The 15,951-nt window shown below is 38.4% G+C and overlaps 4 protein-coding genes across 8 annotated transcripts; 3 read left to right on the forward strand and 1 right to left on the reverse strand.

Annotated features, from left to right (window-relative positions):
* Nucleotides 1–992: 992 nt before the first annotated feature.
* Nucleotides 993–4,436, forward strand: LOC103828227. Its single transcript, XM_033276624.1, has 7 exons — nucleotides 993–1,069; nucleotides 1,233–1,266; nucleotides 1,315–1,327; nucleotides 1,453–1,565; nucleotides 1,630–1,770; nucleotides 1,885–1,980; nucleotides 2,075–4,436. Exons 1-7 carry the CDS (start codon nucleotides 993–995, stop codon nucleotides 2,216–2,218), a joined length of 618 nt encoding a protein of 205 aa, XP_033132515.1. The 3' UTR covers nucleotides 2,219–4,436.
* Nucleotides 4,437–4,843: 407 nt separating this feature from the next.
* On the forward strand, nucleotides 4,844–9,844 carry LOC103828226 (casein kinase 1-like protein HD16). 4 transcript variants are annotated; one of them, XM_009103841.2, is made up of 18 exons: nucleotides 4,844–5,091; nucleotides 5,163–5,322; nucleotides 5,752–6,213; nucleotides 6,449–6,574; nucleotides 6,664–6,737; nucleotides 6,828–6,897; nucleotides 6,978–7,033; nucleotides 7,114–7,185; nucleotides 7,325–7,419; nucleotides 7,564–7,630; nucleotides 7,723–7,852; nucleotides 7,937–8,155; nucleotides 8,244–8,374; nucleotides 8,521–8,695; nucleotides 8,766–8,856; nucleotides 8,934–9,091; nucleotides 9,182–9,370; nucleotides 9,480–9,844. In XM_009103841.2, exons 3-18 carry the CDS (start codon nucleotides 5,812–5,814, stop codon nucleotides 9,537–9,539), a joined length of 2,115 nt encoding a protein of 704 aa, XP_009102089.2. In that variant the 5' UTR covers nucleotides 4,844–5,091; nucleotides 5,163–5,322; nucleotides 5,752–5,811; the 3' UTR covers nucleotides 9,540–9,844. The 4 variants fall into 4 exon arrangements, with proteins under 4 accessions (XP_009102089.2, XP_033146659.1, XP_033146658.1 ...); XM_033290768.1 differs by having other exon boundaries at nucleotides 5,761–6,213; XM_033290767.1 differs by having other exon boundaries at nucleotides 5,049–5,322.
* A 490-nt stretch (nucleotides 9,845–10,334) lies between these two features.
* On the forward strand, nucleotides 10,335–11,489 carry LOC103828224 (putative H/ACA ribonucleoprotein complex subunit 1-like protein 1). Its single transcript, XM_009103839.3, has 4 exons — nucleotides 10,335–10,602; nucleotides 10,702–10,850; nucleotides 10,945–11,060; nucleotides 11,180–11,489. The coding sequence occupies exons 1-4, from the start codon at nucleotides 10,440–10,442 to the stop codon at nucleotides 11,361–11,363; spliced, it is 612 nt and encodes a 203-aa protein (XP_009102087.1). The 5' UTR covers nucleotides 10,335–10,439; the 3' UTR covers nucleotides 11,364–11,489.
* On the reverse strand, nucleotides 11,477–15,342 carry LOC103828225 (probable glutamate dehydrogenase 3). 2 transcript variants are annotated; one of them, XM_009103840.3, is made up of 8 exons: nucleotides 13,272–15,342; nucleotides 13,087–13,200; nucleotides 12,794–13,015; nucleotides 12,644–12,718; nucleotides 12,453–12,569; nucleotides 12,123–12,373; nucleotides 11,965–12,040; nucleotides 11,477–11,883 (listed from the first exon to the last, which is right to left on the reverse strand). In XM_009103840.3, the coding sequence occupies exons 1-8, from the start codon at nucleotides 13,377–13,379 to the stop codon at nucleotides 11,611–11,613; spliced, it is 1,236 nt and encodes a 411-aa protein (XP_009102088.1). In that variant the 5' UTR covers nucleotides 13,380–15,342; the 3' UTR covers nucleotides 11,477–11,610. The 2 variants fall into 2 exon arrangements, with proteins under 2 accessions (XP_009102088.1, XP_033146967.1); XM_033291076.1 differs by lacking the exon at nucleotides 11,477–11,883 and adding an exon at nucleotides 11,893–11,920 and having other exon boundaries at nucleotides 13,272–15,341.
* Nucleotides 15,343–15,951: the final 609 nt, after the last annotated feature.

A 15,951-nucleotide genomic window follows, 5' to 3' on the forward strand; every position in this document is an offset into this window, starting at 1 on the left:
CACGGCTATAATTTACGTCTCATTATCACTCGTAACGTATGCTTTACCGATCTAGGATACCAAATCATCGACGTCAAATACCATGCATTATGCATGTAGTGTGATCTGTTTTCACCGATCTCCATGAGTTAAACGATCATATGACATGTTTTTCACATGCTAAGTTCTTTTTATTTTGATTAATAATTAACAAGATTAGTGTTCAGACTGAAACTTGACTAATGTTGTTTATGTGGGCCTGTCCACCAATAAGAAGACAAACCCGATTGTTCTACGTGAAAGTTAGAAATCTTCGTCACTTGGTCACACATGGAGGTGCCAGTTATCACTGGTAATATATGGATCTCTAGTCTAAACTAACACGACTAAAACGATACAATTTTATAATTCTTTTACCATTTTCTAAAAAATACGTTATGCCAAGCTAGTTACATGATACTTAAAGACGATACAACTTCTCACAATACAAGTGGTAGTCTGGTAGACATGATGTTTGTACCGTATTTAATTTAAACCAATACTTACAAAAGACATGTTATGAAAAAAATATATGCATAGCCAGCCATGCTGTCCATGTCGATCATTCTCCTATAAACAACACATTTTACGTCCGAAGTTTTCCATTTGTAAAATTTTATTATATGAATATTCAGACACTAAAAAGAAAACTTATAAGAATATCATAACGTACATATTTAGGGATGTCAAAGGAATCTGTGGCCCGCGGGATAGGCCCGTTTAGACCTGTGGCGGGGCGGGCTTGGGCCCGTGAATTCACGTCCCGCAAAGAAGCGGGCCTCGCGGGAGAGGCTTGTTGCGGAACCGGACCCAAAGCGGGCAAGCCCACAGTGACCCGCGGGTTTCTCCATGTCCCGCAACCCTAATCTTTGTTCTTGTCATTTGCTCTTCACCTGAAAAAAAAACGCGAGAGAGATAGAGTGAAAGGCGATGTGGTTGCGACTTCCACCGTGGAAAGAAACAGAGCTCCACCGATGACGACGGCGGTTCGCTCTCCCGACACTGCTTCTGCTCACTACTTCGTCTTCGAACTGCAGTCTGCAGCAGTTATGTATTTTCGTTCTTCACTGTGTCTCCGATGTGTCTTCCGTTCTTCACTACGAGCTTCCAAACTCCACATATAGGACATGCATGTACAGAGTTATGTATTTCAGACAAAAAATTGAAGTTCTTTTGGACTTATAATCTGCTTTAACTCTTGTTTTGTTTTTCAGGTTGTTAGATAAGAAGACCAACAAGATCAGAAAGGTAGTGATCTAGCTTAGCGATCTATAGTTTGTGTTATGTCTTATCTAGATTAGCGATCCATGTAAACAAATTGAACAACAAGATCTGTAAGCGTTCTGTTAGATCCATATATTAAAAAGACCAATAAGCGTCTGTTGGTTTCATCGTTTGTTTGTATATTTGTGTTCTGTCTTTGATTCGTTGTAGCTTTGCTTTCAGGTAACAACAGTTTTATTGAGCGCGTTCCTTCTCCCGAACCTGTTCTTGGCAACAAAGATGAAGGTCCTGCTCAAAAGAAAAGAGGCGCCAAAGCTTCCAAGGTTATTCATTCATACCTTGTGTTCTCTACGTTTGTTTGTTTACTCTTTTTGGGAACTGCTGCAGATCTTTAAGGAACCAGAAAGCTTAGAGGAGCGTATTCTCGAAGCTGCAACTCCTGTTGACGCAATAAGGTTTCCATTTATATTCGAGCAAGGCTCTAGTTCAACAGTAGCAGATGACGATAGCAACATCCCTGAGGGGAAGGTATCACCATTCTTACCATTAACTAGTTTTGGATGTTTTTATAACCTCATCAGACAAGCACTGAACATATATCTTTCGTGTTGGTGTTTCTCTTCGAACCGAAATGTATTTTAGCGTAAACAACCTGAAGTGGACTACTCGTCTGGTCCCAGCAATGAGGTAATCTGGCGTCCTAATTTCGAGGAGCTCATCCGCCGCCTTAGACATAAGGTAATAAAACTCTTGTTTGTTGGCATTTCATATATTGTTTTTGCCTACTCCATCACTATTATGAAACATCTGTTTCTTTTTTTTTCTTTTTAAGGCGTGTGTGGAGATAGTGAAAGAGCGGAGAGATGAAGGATGTGCTAATGTCATGAAGGCAATGTTAGAAGTAGGAAGATCTCAGGAGAAGAAGGCGAAAACCGACAAGTCCGGTAAAGTCCTCTCTTGTTTTCTATACAATTGATTGAAGTTCCCAATGTTTCTTAACTCTACATAAAATTTGTTTTATCTTTGTCTTAAGATTGCTGATGCTGCACTGACTGAGAAGAAAGACACGCCACAAATCGTTTTGAAGATGTGGAAAGATGGTTACTTACATATGCAGGTATGAGTGTATTTCTTTTGCCAAGTTGAAACCAAAACTTTTGTGTTCTATGAACTGAATGAACTGTCTTTTTTTTGTTTGTGTCCTGTGATGAGAACAATGAAGGATTGCACGAGTACATACACCACCTGGTCGAGTAGTTTCCAGCTTCAGCCGATATAGGAGCTTTAAGGACCTCAGGTTAGAAAGCTCTCAGGTTAGAAAGCTCTTAAACGTATGAAACTTAGATGGCTTTGCGTAGGTTATCGGATCACTGACTTGTTTAGGTTGCTTTCGTATATGATAGAACATTAACTTGTTTAGATGGCTTTGCGTAGGTTATCGGATCACTTGCTGTTTACGTTGCTTTGCTTGTTTACGTTGCTTTGCTTGATTACTTGTGTTTGTGTACTTGTATAATAAAATTTGGAATTTTGAAAATCAACAATTATAACAGATTTTAAAAAATATAATAAGAATTTTTTTAAAAAATAGACAAAATTTAGGAAACCCTAAAAAGTTAATTTCATTCCACGGCGTGAAAAAAAAAAACACAAAACTTGAGAGTTGAGAGCGAGAGAGACCATGGGATCAAGGAGCCAGCCCGAAGATCAGTCGACGTTTGATCCGAATTACACCCCGCCAAATACTGTGGACTTTGCAACTCAGGCAGTCTTAGCTACTCTTGCTGCAGCAGCTGAGGCTGGTGATCAGATCGCTTCTCAGGAAGCTGGTGTAACTCGTGCTGATGGGAAGCATCAAGGAAGCAGAAAAAGGCTTATCAGTCTTGTTGATGATACTGATGATTCTGATGTTGAAATCAGTCAACCAACCCAAAAAACCAAGCCTCGCAGACAGACCAGTTTCGGAACAGCCACGGGGAAACCCATGTTGCGACCGATGAGGAAAGCGCAGATGAGATTGTCAGATACATGGTGCGACCGATGAAGGAGAAGTTTGACAAATATTGGGATGAAGTTAGTGGTGTTTTTGCAATAGCAGCAGTCTTTGATCCACGGTTTAAGCTTTCAATTGTTGAATGTTGTTTAGGGAAGCTTGACATAAGTACACGTGATGCAAAGGTGAAGAACTTGCGTGACAAGCTCAGTATTCTGTTTGAGACATACGACAAAAACTCCAAGAATAACTCACCTTCCACTGAGCCACGTGACACTGTTCCACAAAAAGCTTGTGCGGCAGGATCAATGGGACTGTTTGGGAACTACAATGTGAGTGTTTTCAATTTTTTTCCTTCTGTCGTCAGCCTCCAATTTTTTTTTTCCTCTCTGATATATTTTTTTTTAAAACTTTCTTAGGATTTCTTTGCATTTCGCAAAGTCAGTGGAATTGTTAGTGGAAAGACACCTCTAGAAGCTTATCTTGAAGAACCACCTTTGGACATTACTAATTTCCAGAGCTTGGACATCCTCGATTGGTGGAAAGATAATGCGCATCGGTATGGTGACTTGGCTGCAATGGCATGTGATCTGCTAAGTATTCCAATCACAACAGTGGCTTCGGAGTCCTCCTTCAGTATTGGATCGCGAGTTCTAAACAAATATAGGAGTCGTCTACTCCCAGAAAATGTGCAAGCTCTGATATGCACTAGGAATTGGATCAAAGGATATGAATCTTACGCACATGGTAAATAACTCACCTTATAATTTTAGTAAGAGTAACATTACTGACTTGTACACTGATATTTGTAGATGAAGAAATCGATGGTGATGGAGAAGAAGAGAAATTACCAACATTTGAGTCCATTGTTGATGGGGAAGATGAAGATGAGTAGATGAGCAAGTTTGAAATGTTATCTTGATTTGGTGTTTTGCTGCAATTACAATTTCTGTTTTTTTGTTTAAGTTGCATGATTTTTGGTTTTGAATACTATGATTTGGACCATTTGGTGTTTCTCTAAATTTTACTTTAGTTGAGACTTAATTTTTTATACTCACGATCAAACAACAAACTATAGTTCTTCAAAATTATCTGAAGAAACAGATTGAATGGCTAGTAATTAACATATATACGAGTTGCTGAAATAGCCAGTGGCTCTAACGATGCTCTCGTAGATAGAAAAAAAAATACAGAACAAGACTAATATATGTAAAAGTTGTTAAGCTCCAATAGTAGATGGGTCATGTGTTCATATATCATTCATTATGTATGTAGTGGTCACTGGAGCAGCCTGCAGCGTCGAGAAACGTCATGCTGCACTCCTTTCGCGTCCAGCCCGCGGGACGGCTTGTAAGGGCCTGTGCAATCATGCGGTACGGGACTGGGCCGGCTTTCTCTAGACCGCAGCCCGCGCGGGACGGGACCGCTTCGACCCGCGAGATGCTCAGCCCGCGGCGGGACGGGACGGGACGGGACGGGACGACCTGTTTGACATTCCTATACATATTAATATAAATATCAGCCACAGAAAAGAAAATGCACGCGAGTGAGGGAACCCAAGCGTCCTAGCGATAGGCGATAGCCAATCAAAGTGTACTGTACGCTGTACCCATTATAGGAGTATAATATATAAAAATAAAAAGTTAACGTTGCAAAACGAATTTAAAAAAAAGAAATTTAAAATAGAGAGAATTAACAAAATAGTATTTAGTTATTACTCCATTCCCCAAGAAAAATAAATATTTGATCTAAACATGAAAAACTCTATTCCCAAAAATTGCAATCGGGTGGGGGTCATCTTCATCGTCTTCTTCATTATTAACCCTAAATCAAGCCGCAACTACCTCTCTCTCTAGGTTCCTCTCTCTCTCTCTCATTCTCTTACTTCACAGCTGAAAAGCTTTTCACATTCTAATCGACATTGCAGGATTTGAGAAGGAGCTTTAATCGGTTACTCATTTTTTTGGAACTCGAGCTGGAGGAAGAGATCTAAAAGTTATTTGATTCTTCTGGATCGATCCTGTTCCACTCTCTTCGTCGTCAAATCATCGTTATCATTGAAGTATTATTCAGAAATCGATCTTCTGGTAAATAGACTTTTATCATCTTCGATTCGATTCGATTCGAGTCCTGCTCTTGTTGTGATTGTTGTGCATTTTGTATGAGTATGCGAAAGATAGTGACTTTAGATGATTATCGAGCTCAATGTTATGATACTGATGAATGGTTGGTTACAGCTAGCTATCTTTTGCTTTAGGAGTTTGTGTTGGTCGAGCTATGAGGTTGTTAATCAATCACCAGCTCTTTGTAATGGTGTTCACTTTAGGGAAGCTTCGATTTTTTTTGATGAGTTTTGATTCTGCAGAGCTACTTATCATTCATTGTAAGATCTAATTTTGGCTAGAGATCACTTCATCATTCTCTTTACATCAGTGTAGCTCGTGTTTTTTAGCTTGTTGCATAAAATAAACCGTTTTTTTTACACAAAACCTTACACTCTTTTTTCTATGAAACAGGTAATATAGAGAGGTGACTTGAAATAAACAAGAGTTTTTAACATCTTGAATGGATTAAGGATGCCAGAGTTAAGAAGTGGAGCTAGGAGATCGAGACGCCTTGAAGATCAGCCTAACAGCAACCCTCAGCTAGTTGAGCAAGCAGAGAATATCGCACTCCCTCCTCAGACTGCAACAAGGAGAAGAGGTGGTGGTAGGGGAAGGGGGAATGCTGCTTTAGCTAAAGCGGCTGTACCTCCTAGACCAGCTGCTGCCGGTAGGGGCAGGGGTATCAGGTTGAGAGACTTAGAGCCAGAGCCTTGTGAGGTTCTTCCAGCTGCTGGTGCTTTAGGGGGCGCTGAACCTGCTTTAAATCGAGTCGAAGGGGTAGCTGATCAGGATATTGCTGCGGAAGGTGGTGGTAGCCCGGAGAAAATAGCAGGCATGGAAGATGATTCCAGCATGGGTCCAGTCCCTGAAAGGGTAAATTCTGTTAACCTTATGACATCATTAACTGAAGTTCTGCAATGATACATATATGAAAAGTTCTAGGATATGTTTTTAAGTTCATCATATTAGTTTTTATAACCATTATTCATCATATTAGAACTCTTTAGATCTTTTGTTGATATGTGGTTTGCAAGCCATGCTGTTTATTTGGGCATTGTGTCAGCTTTTCATTTGAGAGAGATTCACTATATTTTCATTTTTTTTATAGGTGCAAGTTGGAAATTCTCCTGTTTATAAGACAGAGAGGAAACTCGGTAAGGGTGGCTTCGGTCAAGTTTATGTTGGCAGAAGGGTGAGCGGTGGTAGTGATAGGATTGGAGCAGATGCAATTGAGGTATAGTAGATAAAAGCCTGCTGAAAATCATAGGAGTTGACCAAAAATGTGAGTTTTTTATAGAGAGAGTTTATTATTTTCCTTTTCAGGTAGCTCTGAAACTTGAACACCGAAATAGTAAAGGATGTAATTTTGGCCCACCTTACGAGTGGCAAGTGTACAAGTAAGTCTTTCATGCTCTAAAATTTCGTTACCAGTTTCTCTTGTGATTATTTGTCACTACTCATCTGTTCTTTTTTTTTCTGCTGTAAAGTACGCTCAATAGCTGTTATGGAATTCCTGCTGTACATCACAAGGGTCGTCAAGGAGATTTCTACATCTTGGTAAGCGTTTAAGTAGAGCCTGGCTACCCTTTGAGAGTAGTAAGGTACCGTTTATAAAGAAACATCTATAATTATTTCAGGTCATGGACATGCTCGGCCCTAGTCTTTGGGATGTTTGGAACTCTTTGGCTCAATCGTAAGCACTTTGATCATAATTTATTTTCATATAATCCATGCTAATGCAGATGTTCTAAATTTATCATCATATGTGGTTAGGATGTCACCAAACATGGTAGCTTGCATTGCAGTGGAGGCGATATCCATTCTTGAGAAACTGCATATGAAGGGGTTAGTGCGATTCTTTGTTGTTTCCAAATTCTTAGCAAATATACCATTTACTTTGGAGCAAAAAGATTTACATTTACAGCTAAAGTTCGCTATCATTGAGCTAACCATAACGCCATGTTCAATCTCTACATCAAACAAGGTTTGTGCATGGAGATGTGAAACCAGAGAACTTTTTACTTGGTCAGCCTGGAACAGCAGACGAGAAGAAACTGTACCTTATTGATCTTGGTCTGGGTGAGTTTCTGTGATACTGATATGTTTACAAACATCCTGAGTCATGTTGTGTGTTTTCAACTGATTTTTATCATTCTTTTGTCTCTGCAAAGTTCTTCTGAGATATTTTTAACCGTTCTTATCATATATCATCTTTTATTTCAGCATCAAGATGGAAAGATTCGCACTCAGGCCAGCATGTTGAATATGATCAAAGACCAGATGTATTCAGGTATTGTTGATTGGTGCATGCTACTGTTTTCTATAAACATATCATATATATAGATTTATTTTACTTACATCTTTGTTATGCTTCGTTTGCAGGGGAACAATAAGGTATGCAAGTTGTCACGCACATCTTGGTCGTACTGGAAGTCGGAGGGACGATCTGGAGTCATTGGCTTATACATTGATATTTCTGATGCGGGGAAGGTTACCATGGCAAGGGTACCAGGTGAGTTTTCTATCTCTCTATTCACAACCAAAAACCTTTTTAGTTCCATTTCTAGTTCAGTGATATATGGTTTTTTGTACGCAGGGTGACAACAAAAGCTTTCTTGTTTGCAAGAAAAAGATGTCAACCTCTCCTGAATTGATGTGCTGTTTCTGTCCTCCCCCATTTAAGCTGTTTCTCGAGGCAGTTACTAATATGAAGTTTGACGAGGAGCCGAACTATGCCAAGCTTATCTCGATCTTTGATACTCTTATTGAGACATGTGCTATATCTAGACCGATTAGAATTGATGGGGCTCTTAAGGTGGGTTGTCTTTGGTTCCTATGGTTATTTTTTACGGTTTACAAATATTTTATAAGTGCTGATGATATCTTTGCTTTTGTATGAATAGGTTGGCCAAAAACGAGGAAGATTGCTTATCAATTTGGAAGAGGATGAACAGCCGAGGAAGAAAATCAGAATCGGCAGTCCTGCTACCCAATGGATCTCAGTCTATAATGCACGTCGTCCTATGAAACAGAGGTGCAAAACATATAGTTTGAGGCTTTGCATTTATTGCTTTGGTTATAATCTATTTGGCAAAGTACAAGTAAAGTTATTTGTTTCTTTTGGTACATTGCATGGCTTTCCTTTGTATAACCAGTCTGTTTTCTTGTTACTCTTTGTAGATATCATTACAATGTTGCGGAAACAAGGCTGCAGAAGCATGTAGAGAAAGGTACCGAGGATGGCCTTTTCATAAGCTGTGTAGCATCAGCAGCTAATCTCTGGGCCCTCATCATGGATGCTGGGACTGGGTTCAGCTCTCAAGTTTATGAATTGTCCACAGTCTTCTTGCACAAGGTAGATTCAGCTGAAGCATTCTATCTGTCAGACTTCATCACCTCACTATTTGTTTATTGATTCATTACAGGACTGGATCATGGAACAATGGGAAAAGAACTTCTATATCAGTTCCATAGCTGGTGCTAATAACGGTAGCTCATTGGTCGTTATGTCTAAAGGTTAGTATTCATGCCTGATGTCTTTTCTTTGGGGCATGAAGCCGTTTAACTTATTCTACTTCATGTGATGATGATAGGAACTCCTTATACCCAGCAATCTTACAAAGTCAGCGACTCATTCCCATTCAAATGGATAAATAAAAAGTGGAAAGAAGGGTTTCATGTAACCTCCATGACCACTGCTGGGAGTCGTTGGGGTATAGTAATGTCCAGGAACTCAGGCTATTCTGAACAGGTTCCAGTCACTTCTAACACTTATAGTTTCTATTTCTGGGGCAGTATAATGTATTAATGATGTCTTCGTGGTGTGTGTATATATATGAAGGTGGTGGAGCTTGACTTTTTGTACCCAAGTGAAGGAATCCACCGAAGGTGGGAGAGTGGATTCAGGATAACATCAATGGCTGCAACAGCAGATCAAGCAGCTCTCATATTGAGTATACCTAAACGAAAAATAACCGACGAAACCCAAGAGACTCTCAGAACTTCTGCTTTCCCAAGCACCCATGTTAAGGTTTGGTTCTTTCGCCATAACTGTTTCAAGAAACAAATACTAAGGTTGGATTCTTCTCCAGTTGTTTGTTCTGTGTAGAATGTCATGACTCTTTTACTTTTTGTTTCAGGAAAAATGGACCAAAAATCTGTACCTTGCATCAATATGCTATGGTCGGACCGTGTGCTGAATAAAACACAGAGTATACTGTGTCACCCTCTCTCTAGGTTTCAACGATGACCTTCTCTAGAAGCCTTACAACGTGAAGCTTTGGTTTGAGTACCAGTTGCCAACATATGTGTGTAACTGTGTAATTGAGATGAAATTTGTCTCACCTATGTATTTTAGTAAAAAAAGCTAAGAGTAAAAACAGAGTAGAAGAGATGCATTATTAATAGAATTGAAGAGCTGGAAGAAATTATATGCATCTTCTGGCTTATTGCTATTACATCTTTGCTACCAAGTTTCTTTATATAAAATCTTATTGGCCTCAAAGAGGAATCAATGCATACGATGAACAGGTATATATTGACCAATGACTAATATTTGACAAATGAGTAATGACTAGAAGAAGCTAATCCATGTTTACTTGCCCCACAAGACTGTCGTCTATACACTTGACTAAACGTCAAACAGCTATTTCTTTCTATTTTCTGGTTCCTATAAGAAGATTGACAATATAAGAAGAGATCAATGACTGAATTAGTTTTATACGAGGCTCCTTGTTTGAAGGTCTTCATTGTTTTTCTATAGTTACGATGCTCGACCAACTATGTCAGCTGGCTTTAGTTTTCTTTATATCAGATTGTATGAAACAGTTTACGAATGAAATCAATAGGTGACAAATAAAACAGAGAGATCAAAAGAGAAGGCAAATGTTTCCATTTCAAGTTAAACCGGTTCAGTTATTGTTAAATTAATCATCGGTTCAAGTAAACCGAGTCCGGTCAAGGGTTTACAGAAAACCCCTAAATACCCACCTTCTTCACCTATTTTGCGCCGTCGCTCATTTAAACCCTAAAAAGGAGGCGGAGAGAGAGAGAGAGAGAGAAAAGTCGCAGTCTTTGCGGAATCTAGCGAAGGAGAAAAGATGAGACCACCAATGGGAAGAGGCGGGTTCAGAGGGAGAGGAGGAAGAGACGGCGGCGGTCGATTCGGTGGAGGAGGAGGACGATTTGGTGGCGGCGGCGGACGATTCGGTGGCGGTCGATTTGGCGGGTTTAGAGACGAAGGGCCTCCTGAAGAAGTCGTGGGTTAGTTTCTATCCTTGTGTTCTGTATGAAAGTTTGAAACTTTGGAACTTTGACATTGAATGAGGTATGAAAGTTTGTTACTTTGTGTTTGGTTTACAGAGGTTGCCACGTTCGTCCATGCGTGTGAGGGAGACGCTGTGACCAAACTCTCTCAGGAGAAGATTCCTTATTTCAATGCACCTATCTACCTTCAGAACAAGACTCAGATTGGTAAAGTTGATGAAATCTTTGGCGCCATCAATGAATCTGTAAGCAGCTCTCTCTCACTATCTATGTTGTCGTGTAACTAAACTAGAGGTTTTGGAGATTGGTTTATGTTTTTGTTTTGTTTCCTCTCTTCAGTTGTTTTCTATCAAAATGATGGAAGGTATTGTGGCGACCTCGTATGCTCCTGGAGACAAGTTCTTCATCGACCCTGCTAAGCTTTTGCCCCTCGCTAGGTTCCTTCCTCAGCCAAAGTAAGCTAACATGTTAAACATTAGTGAACTTAAGTACACATTGTTAACTTCAGTAGTTAGCTATGAACATTCTAGTTGAGAGTTGTTCCATTGACTGTGTTATGTCTTTGTTCTTTTAGGGGTCAGTCAGCTGGCGGCCGTGGTGGTCGTGGCGGTCGTGGAGGATTCTCCAGAGGTAGAGGCGGTCCTCCTTCAAGAGGGCGAGGAGGTTTCAGAGGAAGAGGTCCACCAGGAGGAGGCAGAGGATTTCCCTCACGAGGTGGTGGTCGTGGAGGCTTCAGAGGCAGAGGAAGAGGATTCTAGTTTCTTCTCTTCCTACTCTATAAGCTTTATCTCAACTTGTAGCCCTTTATATTATCAAATGAGACTTTGTTTTCCCACATTATCAACTTTGGTTTAATCAATGGAGTAGAAGATTTGCTTTAATTAGCTTCTATTGATGAAAAAATTTAAAGATTACATTGCAATTTTATTACTGTGAAACTGAATGAACTTGCATGAAACAAAAGGATTATATGAGTTATTATCATTGAACTTGCATATGAGTATTTCAAGATCCCCAACCTCTGATAACGGTAGCTTGAGCCACACGGTTGACACCAAGGGTGAAAGCTCCCATACGGAGATCACATGAATGTGTCTTACACATCTCTTTTAAATCTTTGAAGCCGCGAGTCATGTAGTTTTGTAGCTCCTTGTTCACCTTTTCTTCTTCCCACATGAATCCTTGTATGTTCTGCACCCACTCGAAGTAACTTACAGTAACTCCTCCCGAGTTTGCGTATATATCTGGGAGGATCACAACACCTTTCTTCCTCAGTATCTGCAGAGAAGGATCACAACACCTTTCTTCCTCAGTACTGAGTTTGAGAAGAAGAGTAAAGCGTTAAAATCAAGAATCTACCTCGTCAGCCTCAGGATCAGTTGGATGATTAGCACCTTCTATGATGAACTTTGCTTTAATCTCATTTGCATTCTCCCTACACACAAACATACTCTACCGTTTTCAAACGAAGTTCAAGAGAAAAAGGTTAACTTGTGTAACAAGAAACTTAAAAAGACCTGTTGATGACGCCTCCTAAAGCTGCAGGGACAAGAACATCACAATCTTCAACAAGAACTGAATCAGGATCGATGGAATCAGCACCATCAAACCCTTTGATTCCTCTGTTTTCTTCGGTATGCTCGAGCAAGCCAGAGATATCGATACCGTTCTTGTTCTTGATTGCTCCTGTGACATCGCTCACCGCCACAATCTTCCCACCTTTTTCATTTATCAACTTAGCCGCCCAAGAACCCACATTTCCAAAACCCTAAAAAACAGAGACAGTACGAGTGTCTTGACACGCAAGCAACCTCTAAAAAAACTGAAAACTTCTAATCTTTTAATACCTGGATGACGAATCTCTGTCCAGATATGCTCTTTCCATGTTCATTGAGTAGAGCTTCTGTTGCAAACAACACTCCTCTTCCTGTAGCAGCATCTCTCCCCAAAGATCCACCAAGATCCTGCTCAAACCGAACCGGTTTTAGAATGGTTAGGCATCATATAAACCAAAATCTTGACTAGAACAGCCACTTACAATGGGTTTTCCTGTCACAACAGCAGGAGAGTGTCCGTGGAACTTCGAGTATTCATCAAGAATCCACGCCATTGTCTTAAAAAGGCATGTATATATTCAGACAAGAACACCAGTACAAGAAGAAGACTTTAAAGAAGATTTTTACAAAACCTGAGGACCGGTTCCCATATCAGGAGCTGGAACATCGGTATGAATCCCAATGAGATCATGGATCTTCTGTGTGAAAACACGAGTCAAACGTTCAAGCTCTGAGATGCTTAGCTCGCTCGGGTCACAACCAATGCCTCCTTTGGCTCCACCGTAAGGTATCTTAGCCACTGCGGTTTTCCATGTCATGAGTTGTGCCAAAGCGTTTACTTCATCCGGTTCCACCTGTTAAATAACCGAAACCCGGTTTAGTTCATACCATAATCAAAGTTGCTTTGGTTTAAGTGGAAGCACACCTCTGGATGATATCTGATGCCACCTTTCATGGGACCTCTTGCGTTGTCATGTTGGACTCTGAATCCAATGAATGATGCAAGAGTTCCATCGTCTTTCGGTATGGTACATTCCACCTGTACCAATTGGTTACATTCCGGTTTAGTGATCTTTAACCGATCAGTTTGAAAACAGATAACATAGGTACCTTGATTTCTCTGAAGGGAATGAGAAGACTTTTCTCAAGCTTTGAGTCCAAACCAAGAAGCCTAGAAGCTAGCTTGAAGTTTCTGTTGGTTGCTGCTAAAGCGTTCATGGTGTTTTTGATTTTTGGGTTTACTCTATGAGAGACTTTGATAAGAAAGCTATTGGAAAATGTGATTCTTGATATTGCAAGTGCGTTTATATGTATAGAGAGAGAGACGTATACACCTTGTGTTTATGTGTGTATATGTGTTTGAGTGCTTCATAAATTAGAAGAAGAAAACTATAAATGATATTTCTTTTGGTGGCAAATAAATGAGTTTATATAAGGTAAATGGATAACCAAATAATATGATACCCATAATTGATCCTGATTTTGAGTGGTCATAGTATCCTAGTAGGTCTTTGCTTAGTAAAGCTTTTTCACATTAAGTTACAAAACATGTAACAGTTTTTTAGATATTGCACATGTATTTCATGTGTTTAAACTTTAAATAAAAAAAAAATGGAAAATTAATTTAACCCAACGATTTTGAACCAAATCCGAAGATGAGCTGAGCAGAACAATTTTCTTTTTTCATTCTCTAAAGAACACAATAAAAATAGAAAAAGTGAAGAGACAGTTAAAAGATCAATTCAACTTAAACAATGACTACACTATTATTAATGAAAAACCAAAAATAATGACCATATTAATATCAAATATATATGTACCTTCTTCTTGAAAGCAATGTAAAGTATTTCCACATTCCTACTTGAATTTGATTTATAGTAATTTTAGACTCACTTTTTAACCTGCCCTATGATTTATCAAATTTTAATTATTTTGTAAGAATCATGAATGTGATGGTCTAGCTAAGGGTCCACCTAAATAATATATACGGAGCATTGATCATGCATTAGACCATGAATTCTACTTCATGCATAACAATTATTGTCGTGTCGTAGAGAGATCATATCTTAAGATATTAATGTGATAATTCATCATTTTCTTGGCTTCTGGTATATATTTCTTGCAATCATTTATATATTTTTGATATTCAGACCGCAATGAATATTGCATGTCATGAGATCTTTTCGTGTTATTAACTTATTTCATTCTATTAGTCCCTACATTTAAATAGCGTATACACTTTTGGAGTTGTGACAAAAGAACGTATACACTAATTAGTTAGTGGCACAAAAAACGTATACATTTCTTACATCTAATATTCAGTCTTTATTGTAAATATTCTTTTAAAATTCTCGAATCAGAATCTTTAGAGGATTAGAGGAGGACACGAGAGGATGCAACAAATCAAGAAACATAAAGAATTACAAGATTCCACCATCAAAGAATCTTTTGGAAAAGAGATTCCCCCATGATTTATGCATCCACTAATTTAATTGAATTTTCTGTGGATTTCCACCAAGATTTTCTTTCTCTTTCACTTTCCTAAAGAAGATATTAAATTTGGTTAGAACATTGACCGTAACCTAGTGTTTCTAAATTTGAGCCAACCTCTTTGGTCGAACAAAATAAAAAATATGATAACCCAAACAATTTCGGTTTAGGTGGCTAAAATGTCATGGTTCTTTTGTTAAATTGGTAACGAGAATGGCTTTTCTATTCCCTAGATCTGCATAACTCACTTGTAACTTGATTTACATACTAACCGAAAAGAAACTTAATGAAGTCGGTTAAGCCTAATGAGCATGTTCAATTTTAGTCTCTCGTTGTTTTAATAATATTATTTAGTAGTCTTTCAAGCTTAGAGAGTTTGTTTTGTCCAATTGATATTGGATGTTGTTATCTTAATTGGGTCTAGTGTAAGGCAAAGACTGAAAATAATTAAAAAGTTTTGCCTTTACTTGTATCTTAGTAAAATAATGAAATACAAAAAGTAAAATGATTATCGGCGAATGAATATGTTTATATGTGTTAAGGACATAAAATTGGATTGTCTCTAGTGGTGACGTCTTGATTTGAAATTTTATTTTCTACCAAAATAACGCGTATGTTGGAGTACATGTATCCAAGAACTATAGTCTAATTTATAGTACATGTAATCAAAAAAACCACCAATTCCTAAAACTCTAACTTATATTCTAATTTATAATGTATGCCATCAAAAACTTCGATGCAACATTTGCATCTATTATGTTGAGTTTTTAATAAAAAAATATATCTAAAACAACCATAACTAAGAGCAAAATACTCTAATGAAGAAAAAAAACTCTAATGAACATCTATATTCATTGTAAAATTTGTGTACTATAGGTGCACGACAAGAAGAGATGACCATGATTTCAATATTCATTAATGTATGATGGTTTAACCAGTTAACTAATCGTAGAATAGCGAATTTTCTCATCTAGTAATGATATTTCATTTGGGAAAAGGAAAAAAAAAATGACAATGAAGCACACATACATAAAGATATTTGAGTTCATCAACGACAATTAAATTTACAATGATTCTATTAACAAAATAAGTATGTTTAAAAAATTTATAGACAATAATCACGCATGCACGCTATTCACTATTGAATTTATGAAGAAGCCGATGGGTGATGTAGACTCGAGTTGACCCCATAATTCGAAAGAGAACTATGGACAATTGAGATTGAAAGTCTATCAGAGTTTTAGAAAGAAGGAAAAGATTTCATTTCTTTTGAATTATTGGAGGCAAATGTGTTTAGGTA

This window comes from Brassica rapa, chromosome A01 (genome assembly GCF_000309985.2).
Source record: "Brassica rapa cultivar Chiifu-401-42 chromosome A01, CAAS_Brap_v3.01, whole genome shotgun sequence".
Lineage (NCBI taxonomy): Eukaryota > Viridiplantae > Streptophyta > Magnoliopsida > Brassicales > Brassicaceae > Brassica > Brassica rapa.

Bases quoted from the DNA above. Each gene is read 5' to 3' on its own strand.
- LOC103828227 (XM_033276624.1), top strand. From the start codon at position 993: ATGACGACGGCGGTTCGCTCTCCCGACACTGCTTCTGCTCACTACTTC. The intron at 1,070-1,232 runs GTATTTTCGTTC...TTTGTTTTTCAG, and splicing joins CTGCAGTCTGCAGCAGTTAT to GTTGTTAGATAAGAAGACCA. The intron at 1,771-1,884 runs GTATCACCATTC...AATGTATTTTAG, and splicing joins GCAACATCCCTGAGGGGAAG to CGTAAACAACCTGAAGTGGA.
- LOC103828226 (XM_009103841.2), top strand. From the start codon at position 5,812: ATGCCAGAGTTAAGAAGTGGAGCTAGGAGATCGAGACGCCTTGAAGAT. The intron at 6,898-6,977 runs GTAAGCGTTTAA...TAATTATTTCAG, and splicing joins AAGGAGATTTCTACATCTTG to GTCATGGACATGCTCGGCCC. The intron at 7,853-7,936 runs GTGAGTTTTCTA...TTTTGTACGCAG, and splicing joins TACCATGGCAAGGGTACCAG to GGTGACAACAAAAGCTTTCT.
- LOC103828224 (XM_009103839.3), top strand. From the start codon at position 10,440: ATGAGACCACCAATGGGAAGAGGCGGGTTCAGAGGGAGAGGAGGAAGA. The intron at 10,603-10,701 runs GTTAGTTTCTAT...TTTGGTTTACAG, and splicing joins GCCTCCTGAAGAAGTCGTGG to AGGTTGCCACGTTCGTCCAT. The intron at 10,851-10,944 runs GTAAGCAGCTCT...TCCTCTCTTCAG, and splicing joins TTGGCGCCATCAATGAATCT to TTGTTTTCTATCAAAATGAT.
- LOC103828225 (XM_009103840.3), bottom strand. From the start codon at position 13,379: ATGAACGCTTTAGCAGCAACCAACAGAAACTTCAAGCTAGCTTCTAGG. The intron at 13,201-13,271 runs GTACCTATGTTA...CAATTGGTACAG, and splicing joins TTCCCTTCAGAGAAATCAAG to GTGGAATGTACCATACCGAA. The intron at 13,016-13,086 runs GTGTGCTTCCAC...GTTATTTAACAG, and splicing joins GCATCAGATATCATCCAGAG to GTGGAACCGGATGAAGTAAA.